The following is a 22153-nucleotide window of genomic DNA, read 5'->3' on the forward strand; positions in this document are numbered from 1 at the left end:
GTACATATCTAAACAGAGAATTCTCAATAGAGGAAAATTTAATTTTTTTAAAGATGAATAAGATTCCATTGTTATATAGTTACCTCATTATCATTATTCCTTCATGAGTTGATGGACATATAAGCTGTTTCCATGTCCTAGCTATTGTGAATAGAGGAGCAATGAACATGGATGAGCATGTAGTGTCCTTGTATGGAAAATAGAGTCCTCTATCAAGGTAGGAGTGACACGACTTGGACCACCAGGTTGTTCTTCAGCAATGGTTCCTGATGGGATGACAGGAGGTGAGAAGACAGGAAAGCTGAGGTCAAGTCTCTCACAAGCTGTGTCTTGTGCCAAGCAAGTTTATTAAGAAGTACAGCCCCTTCTGTATAGTTTGTGGGTATGGGGGAAAGGAGAATGGTGGGTGTGGGACAGTGTCAGCAGAAAATTTGCATACACTAGGATGAACACAGAATCTCTCAAGTGTGTCGCAGATTGAGCAGTGGCCTTGGAATTGATAACTCTCCAGTCTTTTGCAGGTTACGGGAAGGGAGCCAAGTTCCCAGGAAACAAAACCTTAACTCATGCCAGGCCCGCCTCAGCCTGAACCTTGCCAAGTCTGCCCCTGAACAAGGACACAGAACTAGGTTCCCTTTGTCCTTTCAACAGGGCCCTAGAGAGCCTTGGATCAGCCTTGTTCATAACAGTGATATATAGTTGGGTCAAATGGTAGATGTATTTTTAGTTGTCTGGGGAATAGCCATGCTGGTTTCCATAATGACTGCTTCATCATTGCACTCCCACTTAGAGTCATAAGGCTTCCCATTTTCTATATCCTCACTAGCATTTGTTGTCTTTGTTTTCCTTCGATTTTCTTTCTTTCTTTTTTTTTTCTTTTGGTTTTTTGAGACAGGGTTTCTCTGTATAGCCTTGGTTGTCCTGGACTCACAGAGATCCACCTACCTCTGCTTCCCAAGTGCTGGGATTAAAGGCATATGCCACCATCGCCTGGCTCTTATTTTCTTAATCTTAGTCATTCAGACTAGGGTAACATGAAGTCACAGAGTTGTTTTAATTTATATTTTCCTAATGTCTAATTATGGTAAATACTTTTATTACTTAGCCATATATCTTTTTTTTGAGAAGACAGATCTTTTAGTTTCTTGAATTCTTATAATTTAGAGATACTAATTCTTCATCAGATGTATAGCTAGCAAAGATCTTTTCCCATTCTGTAGGCTGCCTCCTCAATCTGTTACAGTTTGCTTTGCAATATAGAAGCTTTATAATTTCATGAAGACCATTTGTTGATTGTTGATCATATTTCCTGGCTGACTAGAATCCTATTCAGAAAGTCATTACTTAATCTTATATCCTGAAGTTTACTCCCTACACTTTCTTCTAGAAGTTTCAGGTCTGACATGAGAACTTTGATCCCTTTAGTAAGGGAGAAGGATCAAATTTCATTCTTCTGCATGTAGAGATCCAGCTTTTCAACACTGTTGGTTAAAGATGCTGTCTTTTTTCCAGTGTATGTTTTTGGCATCTTTGTCAAAAGTAGAGTATATATAAGTGTGTAGACTTTGGGTCTTCAGTTCTCTTCCATTGATCAATGAGTTTGTCATTGTGCCAGAGTGTAGCAGGAATCTTAAAAGTTCTTATTAATAAAATCAAACCCGAGGCCAGTTATTGGGATGAATACTGGAAGATCAGAGAGACAGAACAAGCCACAGCTATCTCACCTCACCAGGTCCTCAGCTGGTCCTGTTTCCTCAGACTGGATGCTTCTGTGTCCTCATCCCACTGGCTCTCAGCTGAACTGTGTTGCTCCAAAGCCTGAAGCTTAACCAGCTGAATGCTTAACCAGCCAAATACTTAACCAGCCAAATCCTTAATCAGCCAAATGCTTCTCGTTTCTGGTCCTCATGCCTTATATACCTTTCTGCTTTCTACCATCACTCCCTAGGATTAAAGGCTTGTTTCCTGGAATTAAAGGTGTGAGTCACCATGCCTGACTGTTTCCAATGTGGCCTTGAACTCACAGAGATCCCAGATGGATTTCTGCCTCTGGAATGTTTGGATTAAAGGCGTGTGCTATCACTGCCTAACTAGTGGCTTTTCTGTTCTCTGACCCCAGATAAGTTTATTAAGGTACACAATATTTTGGGGCAAACAATACAACCACACCAGAGCCATGGTGCTGTTACCTCTATAGCTCTGTAATCTAACTTGAAATCAGGAATAGTGATGCTTGTAGCAGTATTTTAATTGGTCAGAATTGTTTTAGCTCTCTGGGGTCTTTTATGCTTCCTTATGAACTTTAAGATGGGCTTTCAATGTCTGTGAAGAATTACATTTGACTTTTATGGAAATTGCATTAAATCTGTAGATTGCTTTTAGTAAGATGGTCATTTTCACAATAGTAATCATACCAATCCCTGCTATTGGGTTGCTGATGTCTTCTTTCATTTCTTCCTTGAGTTTTTTTTTTGTTTTTTTTTTTAAGTTTTCTTTGTATAGGTCTTTCTCTTTTGGATTTTTTGTTGTCTTTTTTGTTTGAGGCTGTTGTACATGAGATTGCTACCCTGTTTCCTCAGTCTGTTTGTCTTTGGTGTATAAGAAGGTGACTGATTTGTGGGTGTTAATTTTGAAACCTGCCATTTTGCTGAAAGTGAGAACATTAACTTTTAACCTCCGGATTCTATATGGTCCAGAGATTGATATGCAAGAATCATGCTTTTGGTTTTGAATGAATAAGTTTATTAAGTACATTGCAAGCAAAATACACTAAATTACTACTGTATTTTAAATTTAGTAAAATTTATTTTCTTTCTCAGCACCTATATAGCATCCTGAGTTATGCCTTTTGGCCAAAAGACCCTAAAAAAAATTGTTTCTTGACCCTTTACAGAAAACATTTGTAGCCCCTGGTTTATTTTATATAACCAAACTGTTAAATTAATCTACATCTCACAGTTCAAAGATTATTTCATAATAATTTATATTCTGAATTCTCTTCTATAAACCTATTTTTCTAAGCAAATCAAATTTATTTGGCTGCCCCCAATTACTGTAGTCAAATTTTTCATAACAAATGGAATACTTTGCTGTAGCTATAAATATATTAGGTTTATACAGCAATCCCTCATTTGCAGTTTATGATACTAACTCAGGAAAACAATCCCCAAAAGGCAAGGCTGTGGATGTTTATATACATTCACTACTTTATTTATGTTTGTTATATAGGCATCAATGTGTTCTAGAGCTCATCAAAGAAAAACATTAAAGCAATACATTTTAACAGAATACTTTTTATTTATTCTTTGATAAATTTATATGTGTAAACAATGAATCTTGATCATATGTATTCCAGACTCCTTATTCTCATTCCCACCAGGCAACCCCAGCATGTCTTCCTCCATGTTCATGTCCTTTTTATTTTTATGTTTTTGTAACCTACAAAGTAGTGCTGTCTACTAGAATGCTGATTGATCTTGTGTCTTATTTGGGTAACCATAGTTGCTGTAAATGGTCTTGTCATGTCCAAAAAAAAACATTTCACACCTCTTCTCCCCATCCTCCAGCTCGCACATTCTTGCCACCTCGTCTTTCACAATAGTCTCTGTTCCTTGAGTGCAGTTGGGGGGATTGATATAGATACCATAGTTAGGGCTGAGCACTGCACCTCCTAAATCTCCCCAAATAGAGCCACCATCAAGGGACCAAGTTTACAAATACCCAAACTACCACATTCTACTCCCTCATATCAACAATTCAAATGCGTTTAGTCCCACTTCAAAAGTCCCTATAGTCTTTCATAGTCTTAACCCTTTACAAGTCCAAAGTCCAATCTCTTCTGAGACTCAGGGTACATTTTTTAATTGTAAGCCCCAGTAAAAATCAAAAAGCAGATTACATACTTCTAACCTGTGGCACAGAATATACATTTCTATTCCAAAAGGGAGGAATGGGGCATAGTGAGGAAATACTGGATCAAAGCAAGACTGAAACACAGCGGGGCAAACTCCAAATCCTGTAGCTCTGTTCTGATGTCAAAGGGTTTAGATGACTCTACCCCTCCAGCTATACTCCATGCGACCTAAATCTCTCTCTGGGGCCGGTTCTGCTCCCCTCATACAGCTCTCCTCGGCAGATATCCCATGTCTCTGGCACCTCCAACATCTTAGGGTCTCCATTGCAACCCTGGTTTCGCTTCCACAGTTCCATGCAGTGGCCTCTCATGTCCTCTTGCCCTCTCAGGGCCTTCTTATAGGTAAAGCCACATTTTGTCTGGCCCCAGGGGCTCTCTGAAACCTTGGAGAAAGAATCTCTAACTCCTTCACTCTTGCATTCATTATGCCTCTAAAGCTACATCATGAACTACACTGCCAAGTTCCAAGTTGGAATGGGTCCTGACTCCTTTGAAAGACATTAGTAGCAGCTGCACTTTCTTCCTAGAACCAGGAAGTGCCGCAGGCTGCTTTTTGCATTGTGGAAGCTTGTCTGAGTAGGGTCTCACCCTGAGGGCAGGCACCCTTCTCTTTATTTCAGTGTAGAGCAGGCCTCTCCTTAATGACACTAATCTCCATAACAACTGTAGCTTGGTTTTAGATGAGACAGGTGGACCCAGTGAGGAAAGCCCTTGAGTTTAGCAGCTGTAGGAGTCACAAGAATTACCTTGAAGGGTCCCTGCCTCTTAGGGGAAAGGGGTGAAGGACCCTGGCCTGGAGGGAAGAGAAGAACCTGATCCCCAATATGTATTGGAGGTGGACAATTATTGTCACACGGCTGAGGTAATGAACAGTCTGTGTAGCTCTATAGGATAGACCTTAGGTGACATAAAAGAGTAGTTAACAGGCTATCTGGAACAGTTGGAGGGTTAGATAAAAGACCTGGTGTTAGAACTGGCCTTCCATACATTAGTTCAAACAGGGAAACTGAAAGAGGCTTTTTAGGAAGAGCTCTGAGCCTGAGAAAAGCTAGAGGCAATAATCTTACCCAGTCGAGATGAAGTTCCTGTGACATCTTAGTAAGAATAGTTTTTAAAGACTGGTTGGTACGCTCCACCTTTCCTGAGGATTGGGGACGGTATGGGATATGAAAATGCCAAGGAATGTTAAGAGCCTTAGCTAGTGTCTGAGAAATCTGAGAGGTGAACTCTGGACCATTATCAGACTGAAGAGGAGCAGGAACCCCAAACCAAGGAATAATTTCTCGGAGAAGGAGGTCTGCAACTGTCTGAGCCCGATTGTTAGAAACCAGGTATGCCTCCATGAGAGGAGAGGCTGGCAATGGAAAAGAACTGTTAAGAGTCCGTAGAGTGAGTGGCTAGGAGAAGGAAGAGGGGAGCTGCTGGTGCATCTGGGATGAGGCGAAAGTGGGGAGCGAAAGAAATGGATGCTCCTACCTTAGCTAGAAAGTCCCTCCCTATTAAAGGTACAGGGCAGCTTGGCACCACTAAGAATGTGTGTGTGTGAGAGGGATGCCCCTGAAAATGCAATTAAATGGTGGTGTCTGATGAAGCAGGTAAGACTGTTCCCCAACCCCAACAATAGGGAGACGAGCAGGAGAGGTGGCCCCCCCAAACTCTCTCAGGACAGAGTAGGTAGCTCTGGTGTCCAAAAGAAACAAGATGGGGTGCCAATTTACTTTTATTATTACCCTTGGTTCCCTGTGTGAGATGGAGTGGCCAGGGCGGAAACTGGGCAGCATCAATCCTCGCTGTAGGCCAAGCCTGGAAAGTCAGCCAGAGGGTGGTCTTCATCTGACGTTCCTATGTCGCTTGAAACATTAGGACAGTCACCTGACCAGTGACCCTTTTGGCAACACTTTGGACAAGGCCTTGTCACTGCCCTTCGTGGGGCAGTGTGTAGATGTAACCAACCGTCTTATTAAATAAGAAACACAGAACCAATGTAAAAGAGAAAGCCAAAAGGTCAGAGTTCAGAGCTAAAATCTCACCCTTCCTCCTGCGGTGGTCCCAGCTTCCCGAAAGAGAGCTATTTCCCTGTATGTAAGTCGTTTCATAGTCATTCTGCCTTCTCATTGGTTGTAAACCCAAACACGTGACTGCCTCGTCACTGTCTATAAGTACAGCCCCCCAGGTCTTAAAGGCATATGTCTCCAATGCTGGCTGTATCCCTGAACACACAGAGATCTATGGGATTAAAGGCATGCGCCACCACCGCCACACTCTGTGTATGGCTCTAATAACTCTGACCCCCGAGCAACTTTATTTATTAACATACAATCAAAATCACATTTCAGTACAATTAGAATACCACCACAGCAGTGGTGCAAGCCCGGGCCCAATGGCCTTCTTTCCTGCACTTGAAACAGGGACCAGATGGCTTTCAGGGAGCCGGGCGGATTCAGATGCTGGCAGTTCCTTTTCTGGGCTTTTTCATCTCTCCCATGGTACACCTTAAATGCTATTGCCAGCACATCTGTCTGTGGGGTCAGAGCCGCTCAGTGGCCATTTTTTGTTTTCTAAAGCATATTTGGGCCATTTCTTAGTACGGAGATGGGTCAGCTTAGGAATCTTTATATAAGGCATTAAGCTGAGAGGTTTTAAAGCTTCAAGAAGACACCCTAATGGAGAGGAAGGACTAATAGGGTTGGAAGCCTTGTTTCCCATGTCTGCAGCAGAGAGGCAGAAAAATAAAAAAAAAAAAAATAAAATAAAATAAAATAAAAACGTTATCCGGAGCCAAGGCCCCAGGTGTCCCCAAGGCCAAGGACGGATACCGGGCACAGGCCGCTACTCAGCTTGTCAGCCAGAAAAGCGGGGGCCCTAACTAACAGTGAGTCCATTACTTTTTAATTAAGCCCCAGATAAGTTCTTAGGACACAGACAGAAGGCAGCCATTTTCTTTGTCAAAACAACACAGGTATATCCTGTAGCCCAGTTACTGTTAAAGTCCTTGCTTCTCCCTGAAACCTCTTGGTTCAGGCCTCTAGTCTGCTTGGCATTCAGCAGTACCATCTTCCAGACTCCTACTAGAGTGGCATTCTGCACTCTGACCACAGCATTGAACTGCTTTTCTAGTCCGGAGTTCCAGAGTCTTTCACATTCCTTCAAAAACCTCAACATGCTGGGCGGTGTTGGCACATGCCTTTAATCCCAGCACGCGGGAGGCAGAGGCAGGCGGATCTCTGTGAGTTCGAGGCCAGCCTGGTCTCCAAAGTGAGATCCAGGAAAGGCGCAAAGCTACACAGAGAAACCCTGTCTCGAAAAACAAAACAAAAAAAAAAAAAAAAAAAAAAAACTTCAACATGGTCATGCTCTTCATAGCAACAGCTCACTCTCTTATACCAACTTTTGTATTCATTACTTTTCTATTGTTGTGATGAAGCATCATGACCAAGGTACCTTATAGAAGAATAAAGTTATTTGGGTCTATGGTTCCAGAAGGTTAGAGTCCATAATTGTAAGGACAGCATGGCAGCAGGAAGCTGAGAGCTCACATTCTTTACTGCCACCATGAAACTGAGAGTTAGAGATATTTTTAAAAGACAGTATAACTTTTAGGCAAGTCTTTGCTTGGATATAGAAGGCAATTTCATCTTGGAAATTGTGTTATTTTGAGAGCATGTTAACACCATTGTGGTGAGTTAATAGTTAAGAAGAATAATATCAGGGAGAAATTAACTGTTCAAAATAACTTACTTTATATATACCTTCTAAAATTATTTCTTGGTTATTAAAAAGTTATGTTGTGCCAGTGAGATGGCTCAGTGGATAAATGTGTCTGTTACCAAGCCTGACTGTGTGAGTTCAGTCCCTGAGACCCTAAGAGAGAACCATCTCTTTCAAGTTGTCCTCTGACTTCTACATGAGTATATACACATATATACAAACAATAAGCAAATAAAAACAGTAAAATTTTTAAAACATTAATGTCCCCTTAAAAATACTGAAAATTGTAAAGAAGATACAGTGTTGATAACACTATACAAGTATGTAAAGCTTATTAATTGTGTTTTCTGTAGGTCTTCTATATAGGTTCTTTTGGTAAATGTGTTATAACCATTAGTAGTATTCATTTCTCTTTTTGTATAAAAGCTATATTTTATCTTACCTTTCAGGTAATACAACAGAGTTTGTTCACTTATGCATAAGTCATTCAACAGTCTTCTGGTTGACCTGTCTGTCTTTAAATAAAGTAAATAATCTGACATCAGAGTGTGACATAGAGGATATAATTGTACTCTTTTTTAGAATTACAGAAGACCATGTAATACAGCATGGGCTGGTAGTAGATGGGACCAGCTTATCTCTTGCACTCAGGGAGCATGAAAAGCTATTTATGGAAGTTTGCAGAAACTGTTCAGCTGTATTATGTTGTCGTATGGCACCTTTACAGAAAGCAAAAGTAAGTATATACCATAAAAAAATTCCATAAAAATTATCTTCAAAAGAGGGAGGAAGGGAGAGAGATAGGGAGGGAGGGAGGGAGGGAGGGAGGGAGGGAGGGAGGGAGGGAGGGAGGGAGGGAGGGAAGGAAGGAACAAGACAATTCTCTGTTAAAAGTTATCAACCTCAGCATTGTGGCACACACATGTAAATCATAGCATCCAAGAGGCTGAGGCAAGAGAATTGCAAGATTGAGGCCAGCCTCGACTAACAAAGTGTGAGGGAGGGAGGAAGAAGAGGAGACAGCTGTCAGGTTATACATTAGGAAAGTTGAATCCAGTTCACTTTTTATCATCATCATGTTTGTAAAGCTGGATATAAGAGATGTTTAAATTTCACATGCCTAGGATGCAACCGAAAACCCACTCAGACAACTTTTATAGGTCTACAGTTTGGAATATTTTGAGCTATTGAACTGTTTCCTTCAAAAACCATTCTTGGTAGAGGCTAGCAAGATGGCTCACTCATCAGATAAAGGCACCAGCTGCTAAGTCCCACTACCTGTTTTCCAGCCCCAGGCTGCACATGGAAGAAGGAGAGAGTGGACTCTCACAAGTTGTTCTCTGACTTCTCTTTGTGCACCCATACGTATAGACACACAGGCATACACACATGAATAAATATAGTCTCGTAAAATTTTTAAAGAAATATCTTATACTATTCTTAGCAATACCAATATAATAAGTACTGGTTGTTCCTGCACACAGATATTCAGGTTTATTTAGACTCATGGAATTTTGTTATAGTACTTGTGTGTCCCAGTCTGTGGAGATTAGAACTAGAGCAGACATGTCACTGCTCTTGTAAAAACATATCCAAGAATTCCAGAACAAGGGTCAGTGGGAAAAGGTACTGTCAAGTAAGTCCAATGACCTTGATTCAGTACCTGGAACTCACATACAGGGTAAGGAGAGAACCAACTCCACAGAGTTGTTCTCTGACCTCCAAATACTGGCCATCTCATGTGCACCCCCCCCACACACACACACAGATTTAAAAATATTTTTAAAGAATTCCAGATAAATTTGTTTTGATTTCACTTAATATTTTCTTAAATCTTGAGACTTATCTAATCAGACTAAATAGGTATCTTTCTTATATAGTTATTTTTTTTCTTGTGAATTTTGTTTTGATAACTCAGTGAAGTATAGTTATTTATTTAAATAACTTATTAGTCTTATAAAAATTTTAGGATACATTTTAAAAATCTTCTTTTTCCAAAATCCAAAAATACAACTATTTTGTTACAACATTTGTGAAAGACATTCTTAAACCCTTAATCTCCATACCCCTCAAAGAGTGAACTTTACTGTGTTACTGTCCAGCGTGAAGTCAAATGTTGTCTTCACCACCATACAACTGCAGAAAATTTCAGGTGAAAGATATTACACAAATACAAGAGAGTTAGAACTTTATCACAAAGAATGAATTCATTGTATGTTTTTCAGGTAATAAGGCTGATAAAAATCTCACCTGAGAAACCGATCACATTGGCTGTTGGTGATGGTGCTAATGATGTAAGCATGATACAAGAAGCTCATGTTGGCATAGGTGACTGACTTTTTCTTGAATTTTAAAGTGGTGTAATTACTGGATACTTTTGAATTTTCCTTTTTGTAAAGTACAATTTCCAGTGTTTGAATGAAAACAAATACAATATGACAGTACATGATAGTATATCCCCATAAGAAACCAATTATTATTTAGGCCACTGTATACATTATTTTAATTCATATTTTTATTATTTTATTATTTAGCACATGTGCACAATAAATTTTATTTAGCCCAATATTTACATTATTTTGATTATTTAATTAAAGGAAGTGGTATCACATTAGTGAGTTTTTTCTTTGCTTATTCTCCTAAATAATACACATGTACATGCATACATACACATAATAAACAAATATAAGTGAAAAGCAAATAAAGTATGCTGAAAGAATTTCAGCAATATAAGCTTTAAAAACTGGTTTTCTCTAGGTGTTGTAAATAAATTATTTTCTTTGCTTACCCAGTTAGAACATTTTTGGCTTCATGACAGAAATTTTAATTTAAAAAATTTTTTTTAAAATATTTTTAAAGATTTATTTATTTTTTATGTATATAGCATGTATGACTGCAGGCCAGAAGAGGGCACCAGATTTCATTACAGATGGTTGTGAGCCACCATGTGGTTGCTAGGAATTGAACTCAGGACCTCTGGAAGAGCAGTCAGTGCTCTTAACTTCTGAGCCATCTCTCCATCCCCTAAAAAATATTTTTAAAAGTTGCTTTGAGATACAAAAAAAATGGGATTTTTATCATTTTATTTATTTGTTTGTTTGTTTATTTATTTATTTATTTTCAGGCAGGGTCTCACTGAACAGCTCTAACTGGCTAGGAACTCACTATGTGGATCAGGCTGGCCTTGAACTTACAGAAATCTTCCTGCCTTGGCAGTTTTTCTTCCTCTTTTAGAACTTAAAGAGTTATCATAAAGTTAAAACAAACAACAACAAAAAACCAACAAGCACTTTGGATTGATGTGGATAGTAAGGAAAGGGTTTAGTTTCATGTGTGCCTTGACAGCAGTAAGACTCCAGCAAAACATGGCAAGTATACTTTCTTCTAGAAGAGCCAGAGGTGACCAAAGAAGGCGGATACCATAGAGACATTGAAAATCATTAGATGTCAGTAGGACGTGGAATGGGATGGAGAGCTGAACCAATCTTACCCCCATCATCTCTAAGAACCAAATGGTATTCTGTCACAACAGAATATTTCTTAGCAAAGTATTTGAGATGACTATTGCACAGTTGGCAGAAAAGCTAAACTTTCTTTTTTTGGTTTTTCAAGACAAGGTTTCTCTGTGTAACAGTCCTGGGTGTCCTGGAACTCACTTTGTAGACCAGGCTGGTCTTGAACTCACAGATATCTGCCTGCCTCTGCCTCCTGAGTGGTGGTATTAAAGGCGTGAGCCACCACTGCCTGGGTGAAAAGCTAAATTTTTAAAAGCAAACAATCTTTGTGTTTGTATTATGGCCTATGAAGAGTCCTGGTGGTTAAAGAGCAAAATCTAGGTCCCTTCCACAGAGGTGTGTGTGTGTGTGTGTGTGTGTGTGTGTGTGTGTGTACACACCAACCTCAGATGATGTTTTATTTAGGAGATATGTCCTGATAAATATGATTTTTGTAGCTTTTTTACTTATTTAAATTATTGGGAGTAGTATAAGAACTATTTTGGAAACGGTTCGATTTTGCAGGGTGTTCCTAACTGCAAAGTGTCTCTCCACATGAATAGTAGATGGACAAATAGCAGGTTCTAAGCTTCCTCCTGAAAGTTAGAGGCTGAGGTTGGCACTCTGGTCACTGATGTTAGCCAAGACACGGCAGCAGCTCTCTACCTTGCAAGTGCTAATGTGGCTGAGCTGTGTCTGGGTGCTGCTGGGACATGGTATTCAGAAAAGCCCTGGTCCCTGGCCAGAGCCTGCCTTCTACTGAAGGCCATTTATAATTGACCAGCCTTTTCTTGTTTGATATGGAAATCTGGCTTCTGCTCTGTGACTCAGATGAGCCTGGATCATCCAGTGTTGTGTCTTGTCTAGTTGCTGTCTAGTGTCTAAGTGAACCTTCACAAAAACCTTTGCTTTTAGTAATGCCTCTCAATACAACACCACATCACCACATGTTTGTTTTCACTGTCCTGTTCTTTTTTTTTTTTTTAATCAGTTTTGTTTAAGAATTTCCAACAGTTACAACTCATTTAAAAAAAAAAAAAAAAAAAAAGCACAGGACACAGAACTAACTGCAGCAAACGGCATCCTTATGAGCAGCTAACAGACATGGGAACCTCTACCCTTCTCTGAGACACCTGAGCTCACTGGTGAACTCTGCCTCCAAGTTCTCCTGCAAAGCACACCACAAGCTCAGTCACTCAGTCCATGTTCGCAGTCCATCAGCTTCAGCTCACATTCATCCCACACTTCCAGATCAGTAGTGGGAAGCAGCAGCACACAGTATTCACAGCAGGTGGCACGGGGAGGGAAGTACAAGTGTGTCACTGAACACATTCAACTCAAGAGGGGCTTGTATTTGTTTTTTCTGTTTTTTGTTTTTTTCAAGACAGAGTTTCTCTGTGTAGCTTTGGGGCCTGTCCTGGAACTCGCTCTGTAGACCAGGCTGGCCTCGAACTCACAGAGATCCACCTGTCTCTGCCTCCCTAGTGCTGGGATTAAAGGTGTGTGACACCACTGCCCAGCCTAAAGAGGGTTTTCTAAGCACAGAACTCAGAGTCTTCCAACAGATATGGATGTCTTGATGCAAAAACACTGGTGCATTCTTTGCTGTCATTGCTCTCTGTACACTTTCTCACCAAAGCTACAGGACTGAGTGACACATCTGTCCAAGTTAAAAATATCCATTTTGCACCACCAAGTCTCTACACATGCTCTCTCCTTTTCTCTCTCTTACTAACCTTTCATGCTTCAGCACTACCATCAGCACTGCCGTCAGCCCTGCTCTTGATGTACAGTAAGTATCAAGGCCATGGGATGGCCTGGTCCCCAAACTACTTACCTTCATGGGATGGCAAAACCCAGCCCTGGAAACACTTGGGAGTGAGCCCTCCCCACACCCATTCTGAGCAACCTGGAGCCTAGTTAAGTGCGACTAACAACAGTACAGCCTTCAGCTTGGCTTTCCCTAGCCTGCCTTTCCCCAGGAGGAAGAAAAGCCTGGCTGCAGCAATTGACATCTAGCTGTAGCCAGTAGGTCCAGGTCCGAGGGATTAGGCCAACTGATGCTGTCTTGGAGCCAAGGTTCTGGTGGCTACTGTGGGAACCAAAACCATGCTGGGCCCTGAGGGTCCTACCTGTATAGTTCTACAGCTTGAGTGTCCTGGATTGCTGTGATGTGGTGGGCACTTTGTGGCTGAATTCTTTTGGTATTCTAATATGGAAGTAAGTTTCTTGTGCACTTCTATCTTAATCATAATTCACTTCTGTACCTAAACAGATTTAAAACTTCCACCATCCTCAATGTCTGTTGTATTGTTGCTTTGACTCTTGGCCTCTGTGGTTCTCCACTGTCCTGAGCAATACAATAGATTCTGTGTGTATATACATTCACTTAAGTACTTCTGGAAGAGACATCTCTCTCATTCATACTCAAACTTTATTTTTCTTTTAAATGGGGTCTCACTATGTAGCCAGGTCTGGCCTTGAACTCTTTGTGGACCAGGCTGTCCTGAAACTCACAGAGCTCAACTTGCCTCTGTCTCCTGAGTGCTGGGATTAAAGTGTGCACCACCATAATCCTCACTGTAAATTTTTAAAAAGTATTTTACTCTTAAGAGCAAAAATCATCTTATTTTGTAGTTTTGTATGTAAGACCTATTGGATTTTTTTTATTAAACAAATAAGCCAGGCACTGTACATTCACACACACATACACACACACACACACACACTTGAATTTTTATTATGGTTGGTCACTCATTATTTAAAAATAAAAATAAAATATTATGAAAATGCATATTTTTTAAAAGACTTTTATTTTCCAGATAAAACGATGCATTGCTTTCAGGGTGTACATTTTTGCCTATTTTATTTATTGAAAATTTATAGAATTTATAGAAAAATCTATTTTTTTTACTTTTAAAAACACATTCAATTATACATTACAGCTTCAAAATCATAAAAATATGCGTATTTCTTATTAGGTTCAAATTCCTGAATTTTAATCGTTTTATAACCTTGGAAACTGGTGAATTTAAGGATGTCCGAGAGCTGCCGGCTCATCAGAAGTTTAGCACTTTGTGCTTATCAGTGTGTGATCAATATCACCACTAGACCTGAACATTTCAATACGATTTTTATATTTATTTTCTTCTGATTCTTTGAAAATTGATGTTGCATGCCTGGTGTATAAGGTATATTAGCATTTATATTAAGTACATTGAAGTAGAACAGCCTTTTGAATAGCTGCTAACCACTGTATATTAGGACTTAGTGTGACAGCAACTATAAATAGTTGATAGTGATCTATACTGTGAAAATTACACATTGATTATCCCCAAACATACCTTTTTGTCTTCTTTATTGTAGGAATCATGGGTAAAGAAGGAAGACAAGCTGCAAGAAACAGTGACTATGCAGTGGCTAGATTTAAATTTCTCTCCAAGCTACTTTTTGTTCATGGCCATTTTTATTATATTAGAATAGCTACCCTTGTACAGTATTTTTTTTATAAGGTGAGTTTCAACGGATTATAAGAATCAGTTTTTGATATTTTAACTTGAAATTCCAATTTAAGAATGTTACAAGTATTCAAATTATTCTTAAAATAGTTTCTTTAAACAAAAATAACTACTTTGTAATAACTTCATTGCTGGCTGACTGCAGCTTAGTGCTTGTATGTATGTGCCGCTAGGACACGGGGTAGGGTTGTTTGAAGGGCTATTAGAGCCTTTTTGGGTCAGTGAGAGGGCTCGATGGGTGAAGGTACTTGGCAAAAAGCCTGACACCCTGAGTTCAAACCCAGGACCCCCATGATACACAGAGAGAACGCCTAAAAGTTGACCTCTGATTTTCACATATGTGCCATGATGTGGATTTACTCACTCTCTCTGTCTCCCTGTCTCTCCCCCCCCCAACCATGTCTTTATCTCTCCCCCGACCATGTCTTTCTCTCTCTCACATACACATAATAAATATGAAAAATGAGTGCACACACACACACTTTTTGGGAAAATCCTCTAACCTTATGGTATGTAAATTTATCAAGCATCAAAACTTACACTTAAGATGTATTATTCTATGCAAATTCAACTGCAAAAACATGTAATTTGCTTAATACTATTTTATGTTGGTCTAGTAAATTTAATTGAACCTCTGATTTCATAGATTCATAGCAGAGCTCCTTAATCTTTTTAGTTTCAAGGGTACCCATGTGGTAAACTAGTAAATGCATAAGCCTCTTAGTTACAGAGGGTTTATTTGTATAATAAAACAGATTATAATGTTGAAATAATGTTCTCTCATTGGACCCATTCAAGGAAGGTGAGATTCAGTGGAACCCATGTTGATCCCCTGCTAATAAACATTTACTATACCAGAATAGCTTATGTTGTATGTGTTCCTGTAATTAATAGCTGCACACGGATAGAACACAAATATGCGTATTACCGTGAAATGATGCGACAGTTGTCTTCTAGTCTACTGTTCTAGCTTTCACTTGTGATATGAGTAGTTTACATGTTTCTGGAAAGTGATTGAGATGGGGCTCTTCTGCCTTGTTCTAGCTTCACTTGTGATATGAAAAATATTGAGATAGAGAGATGTTGTGATAGTCCACTTACATGCTTTAAATAGTTTGGCAATATCAAATTATATAGCCCTGAAATATAAGCAACTATTACATATTATAATATCTATGATACGAATTAAGAGTTAAAAACTTATCTTTTACTTCTTGGAACTGATGGTAACTAAGAATTTTCATTATAATGTCTATATGATTCCTTAAGCAGCTTCTAGACATGATTTAGTAAAATGAGAAATCTATTTTCTCATTTTCCATAGCCAGATCTTTAGAGAAAATGTGTCTTACATTATCAGCTGAGATTCTATTTCTACATACTTTAGGAACCACTTTAATAAGTATTTGAATTACTTCCTGTTTTGTCCTGTTTTTCAGAATGTGTGCTTTATCACACCCCAGTTTTTATATCAGTTCTACTGTTTGTTTTCTCAACAAGTAAGTAAAATAGAAGTTTGCGTTTGTCCTTTTAGAAAAGTAATGTGTTCAAATATTGACAGGTATTTAAACAGACTTCATTTTTTTTTATTTGTTATGTAAGTAACTAGGTATATTTACTTAATCCACTTGATATTTATAATATTTATTCTGACTTTTAATTTGAGATTACTGTTAATACCAAAATATATGTTAATTGTGAACCCCTTTTTTTTCAAACTTACATTAACTCTCTTCATTTATTTGTTTGTTTGTTTGTTTGTTTATGCAAGGTTTTATGTAGCCCAAGCTAGCCTCTTACTATATAATCAGGGATGATTTTGAACTGGTGGTCCTCTTGCCTCTACCAAGTAGTAGGATTGCAGGTGAGAGTTACCACAACCACCGCTCCAGTTAATGTATTGCTAGGTGTTGAACTCCAGTCAAGGACTCTTAATAACTAACTCACCTTCCCAACCTTGATAGCTGCACTTTTTTTTAACCTATTTGTGGCATTTCTGTAGAATCGACAGCAAGTCAGACCAAGGAATTAATAGAGGTCCACTTAATTATTTTGATTCCTGATGCTGAGGTTTTAAAAATTTGGTGAGAACCTTAATGATTTGGTTCAGGGATTATATAAATCTCACCTCAAAAACTGGCTTTACATTATTAACCTTTTCACATAGCTCACTATGAATCTTAAAATGATTGCTACTTTTTTTTCTAATCTTCATTTATGATTTAAATTTGTGAATTTTTCTTCATAATTGCTTTTTTCCCCCTATTTACAGTAAAGAGCTTTAACTTTTAAATGGCTTCATAGACATCAATTACTAGCAATTGCTTACCTGAATTAAATACTTTAATCTAAGATCATATGACAATAGGAACCTGATATATTTTGACTGGATTTTCTAAGAGACAGTATTAGTAAGTGTCTTCATTAGAGTTTATATTACTGTAATAAAACATAACCAAAAGCAACTTGGAAAGGAAAGCATTTATTTCATTTTACAGCTCTCAGGCCACACTCCATCCCTGAGGGAAGTCAGGGCAGGAACTCAAGGTAGGAACCTGTGGCAAGAAGTGAAACAGAGGCCATGGAGGAACACTGCTTACTGGCTTGTTCATTCATAGTTGCTCAGCCTGCTTTGTTATACAACCCAGGACCACCTGCCCAGGGATGGCACCACCCACAATGGCCTGGGCCCTCCCACATCAATCATTAAGGCAATACTGCCTACAGTATTATGGAGGCATTTTTTCATTTAAGATTCTCTTCTCCCATATATGTCTGGTTTGTGTTAGGTTAACAGAACCAATCAGCACAAAGACAGTAGGAACAGTGTGTGGACCACAGGTAAACAGCTAAAGCATTAGTACCAACAGTAACCACTAGAACACTTGAGAGAAAGATGGTATCATCGAGGACTTAAGCCACTTTACAAAAAAAAATAGCTTCCATGGAAAAAAAGAAATTTCAGTACTATAAGCAGTACAGAAGAAGGTAGGTGGGAAAATGATGTGTAAGTCTGTCAGAGAACTACCCAGGATCCTAGGATGCATATAGGAAGACTGTAAAACTGTCTTGTCACACTGACCAAACTGGAGACTCATGAGATGGAGATCCAAATTACTTCTATGAAAAAAACAATCTAACAGCAAAATATTTCAATCCCACAGACAACATAGATCTAGGAACAGTATAGTTTCTGTACTAAAACAAATCACATTGATTAGTTGAAAGTCTTTAAAATGGATTTTTGTATGAATTTTAAAAATTAAGGTACTTATTTTTAATATTTCTCCAGTATTATATGTGCAATAGAAATATATAATTTATAATCTCAAAATTCCTCCAATTCATTTCTCTTTTTAGACACTCTATGACAGCGTTTACCTGACTTTATACAACATCTGTTTTACTTCCCTACCTGTTCTCATGTACAGTCTTTTGGAACAACATATAGACCCTCATGTATTACAGAGCAAGCCTACCCTCTATCGGTATGTATTTTCCAGTATTGGATGTGTATAGGTAGTGTCTTGGTATAAATACTCAAGCATGATTGCTGCATGGCATGAAGTTTTTCAATATTAAAGAGAAATTTCCATAAATTCCTAGTGTTTTTAGGAGTAAACACTTCCACCCTTGAACTGTTGTACACAGCGTTCTATTCCTTGTACACAAGAGAAGTTATTCATTTGTTAATAGTATCTAGAGTTTCTAAAAAATTGTTTATGTTCTATTATTATATAACTTTTTAGTGTTAATCAAAGTTGAGTGAAAGTGAAGGAGAATAGTTCCTGCTTTTTCCAGAACTGCCCCAAACCAAGTAATCGTAGAGCTGTTGAGCCTGCCAGGTCCAATGGTGATCCTCATAAACTGTTGTAGAGACTGTAGAGGTGCCAGTTGCAGACACAGACAGTTATGGTGTGGAGTCACTTGCTCTTGTTTACCAGAATTCCTGGGACAGCCTGTTATTTGCATAATGGTTAAGTTCTAAAATGAAGATAATGAGGAGCCTGGGTGCTGACTCCAGCTTGTATCTCACTAAAAAGATTGTTATGGCAGAGTGACTGAATGAGAACAGAATATAATACACATAATTCATTTGTTTCACAAGTATACTGAAGTACTATGCCTGCATTGTGTTTTATTATCAAATGAAATGGTACTAGAATTTATTATATGAAATCTCCACTGTTACAAAGATACATGCTATTATTAGAAATGGTTGTTTGCAAATAGGTTTATTTTTATGCTGGTATTTTTTAGCCATCTTAAAATCCTATTAGTTCAAATTAATTGTCTTGAAGATTTAAAAAAATGAATCCTAATGTGTTCCTTTCCTCTTTTTTTAAAAAATAATTTTAGGGACATTAGTAAAAACAGCCTCTTGAGCATTAAAGCATTTCTTTACTGGACCATCCTGGGTTTCAGCCATGCCTTCATTTTCTTTTTTGGATCCTATTTTCTTGTGGGGAAAGATACATCTCTGCTCGGAAATGGCCAGGTAAAAAAAATAAGAAGAATAATGCTTAAAAAGGTTAACAATGTTGAAAAAAATGTAAGCTTAAATCATTTCTCCTTAGCCTGATCCTCCAAATGCCTCTGCCTCACCTGTTGCTGAAGAGGATGTCAGTGTGGAGAGAGGTGGTCTTTATGAGCTTAATCCTCACCCTCAAAAAGAAGTCACCAAATGTGACTTATACAAGCAAAATGCTGTCTGCATTCTTTCTAGGGAGATGTAACATAGCATATCTTAAGGAAAACCAGATCCTCAGGATTAGGACATGTGGTTTCTACCAGAGGTCAAAGTTGCCTGCTTATATCAAAGAACTTGCCACCATTTCCCTGAAGAGAATGGCACTCCAGGATTTCAGTTGTTACCCATTGATTTTTGGAATTTCTAAGTCTGCATATTTCAAAGATTGAGAAATAAGCATTGGTTTAATATGATTTCTACATTTTATATCTTCTTGTAGACTACAAGCTGCCCTCAAATAAAGGAATGTTAATTGCTGTTCCATTATTGATAATCACATGTATCTACCATTTACTTTTTATGTACCAGAACCTTTATCCTTTTTGCATATTTTATAATTTACTAACATCTGTGAGACTTACCCTCATTTTACAAATGATGTGAGAGTCAGGGAGCTTGAGTAATTTGTCAGGTAATCACTGTTAGAAATGTATTTGTTAAAAAAACAAATCGGCCTTTTGCATTAAAGTCTAAATGTCAAGATTATAACTGCTTTCTTTGTAAACTAAGTTCATATAAGCTGCATACTTATGGTCTTAATATGGAAATAAGATCTTGATAGTCTTTTGGGATTCTGTGTGTTATGAACTTTGGACTATAAAGATCAAAAATACTTCTGATTGACATTACTTGCAGTCACATTCCATTTTTTTATGTGGAATCATTTGAAGAATAGTTCTGTTAGCTTTTTTTTATTTCAGATACTGGTTTTAAGTTTAAATATAATTTTTTTTTTGCTTACTAAGGTTTTCTATCCAGATACATTGTAGCAAATGTTCTACTATAACTTCTGGTTGGAAATGTTTCAGAAAAATAACTGGTGAAGAAAGGTTTATTATCATTTTTACGAGGGACAGGAATAAAGCAATCACAACTATATCATCCTAATTAAAAATGGTCTGTGATTCACAGTTCTGAATTCTGAACCATCTTTTGTTTTCTGGTATTATCCAAAGGGTCATTATCAAGAATAGTTACAATAATCAAGCTTCATTATTTGTCCTCATACTTGTAACTTTATTAATATTGTCAGTGTTTATGTGTATATCTGTCTTAAATAATTCAGTTAATTTTTTATAAAGAGTAAAATTACTTTTACCTTACAGTGAGATTAACATGTTGATATATATAAAACGGTCTGTTCCTTGTATTTAGATGTTTGGAAACTGGACATTTGGTACTTTGGTCTTCACAGTCATGGTTATTACAGTCACGGTAAAGGTATGATACCATGTTAGAAACCTGTACACACTTTGTATATCTCATTTACTTTATCTTTTAGCTATGCATGTAGTTTCCCTTTTGCTTTCACTAAATTTTAATCATTCATTTAAATTTTGCTATAAATTCTCCTTCCTGTTCAAAAGTTTCATATAGTTTTGGTTGCAAATCACTGAAATTTTGCTTCACTGTGTATCACCTAAATAACACAGTTTATTTTGTACCATAGAGTTGAGGTAATGTCATCACATGGTATTTCAATTCTGCTTTCCCTCAGAAGGAAAATCTTACACTATTTCCTATGAAGACTCTTTTATTAATATTATGTCTTCTAAGGAACTATGCCATGGGGATAGGAACTTCTAGACAGCTATAATTGATACGTGTAATTTTTAAGTTTTATCTAGAAGTTGAAGTAAACTATTATTTTATATTGCTAAGTCACTTATTTATTTTTTTTTTTTAGATGGCTTTGGAAACTCATTTCTGGACTTGGATCAACCATCTTGTTACCTGGGGATCTATTATATTTTATTTTATATTTTCTTTGTTTTATGGTGGGATTCTCTGGTGAGTGATTGTAGTATGTCTTAATTATGTTGATTTAATATAGTGAACAGTTATTGTGATGGGTTCCTTGATGACCAAATTCTGCTCCTAATAGTTTTTAGACACTGTGCTGGTAAGTTCATTCTTTTGAGTTGATCTTCACAAAATTCCTACTATCCTCATTTTTCTGCATGAAAACTGAACCTCACGGACACAAAGTTGAAAATAGAAGAAAGCTAGGCCGTAAACCACTTGTCTGACTTCATAAGTAGTGTTCTTTATACTAACCATATTACTTTTAAATTAGTTTCTCATGTATGTAATAAGTCATACAAACACTTTGGCTTTTTATTGCTAACATCTCTCTCAAAGGTTAATAGTATGCTTCATCTTCATTAAATGTAGATCATTAGCAGGCTTTTTGAGAGATTGATAATTATGCTTCCCTAAGATGTTTTTGGTAAGTGTTGGTAAACTGATACCTTTCTTTTGGAAAGCATATATATTACAGTGTCTATTGTACCTTAGGTTCACTTAGCAGGCAAAACTTTCTCAAGGTAAGCACAAAGAACTTGAATTGACTGGTCATTACCTTCCATAAAAGGATCACAAAAGAGCACACTTATGCATATTGTTTGTCTGTAAACCTTTCGCTATTGGTTTCTATATTCCCCTATAGTCTCTTGAAGTTGATATATACAAAACCCCAAAAAGAATGCCTTCATAATACCATGATCTAGCATCTCTGAGTGTGTTTATAAAGAAAAGCCTAGCTTTCAGTCTGGTGGTGGTGGTTGTAGTGACACCCCTGGGGATAGCAGAGGACAGCTTTACAGCACCAGTTCTCGCCTTTGACCTTGACTGGGTTCCAGGAAGAAAGCTCAAGTTGTCAGACCTAGGCAGCACGTGCTTTACCTGGCTGAGCCATCTCATTGTCCCAGTTTTGTTTTGTTTTGTTTTGTTTTGTTTTTGTAATCAATAGAAAGTATATCCTAACATA

General features: G+C 37.8%; 1 protein-coding gene across 9 annotated transcripts in view; it reads left to right on the forward strand.

Annotated features, from left to right (window-relative positions):
* The window catches only part of Atp11b (ATPase phospholipid transporting 11B (putative)), a 94383-nt gene that overhangs the window by 56029 nt on the left and 16201 nt on the right, over window positions 1–22153 (forward strand). For all 9 annotated transcript variants that reach the window (XR_005091743.1, XR_005091740.1, XR_005091742.1 and 6 more), the window contains exons 20-27: window positions 8204–8357; window positions 9847–9949; window positions 14482–14627; window positions 16073–16132; window positions 17994–18121; window positions 18993–19131; window positions 20539–20604; window positions 21071–21174. Coding sequence is in view for 5 of the 9 variants with exons in the window: in XM_028858508.2 (XP_028714341.1) it covers window positions 8204–8357; window positions 9847–9949; window positions 14482–14627; window positions 16073–16132; window positions 17994–18121; window positions 18993–19131; window positions 20539–20604; window positions 21071–21174 (900 nt within the window). In the remaining 4 variants the exon portion in view is untranslated. The remainder of the gene's footprint in view (window positions 1–8203; window positions 8358–9846; window positions 9950–14481; window positions 14628–16072; window positions 16133–17993; window positions 18122–18992; window positions 19132–20538; window positions 20605–21070; window positions 21175–22153) is intronic.

This window comes from Peromyscus leucopus, chromosome 6 (genome assembly GCF_004664715.2).
Source record: "Peromyscus leucopus breed LL Stock chromosome 6, UCI_PerLeu_2.1, whole genome shotgun sequence".
Lineage (NCBI taxonomy): Eukaryota > Metazoa > Chordata > Mammalia > Rodentia > Cricetidae > Peromyscus > Peromyscus leucopus.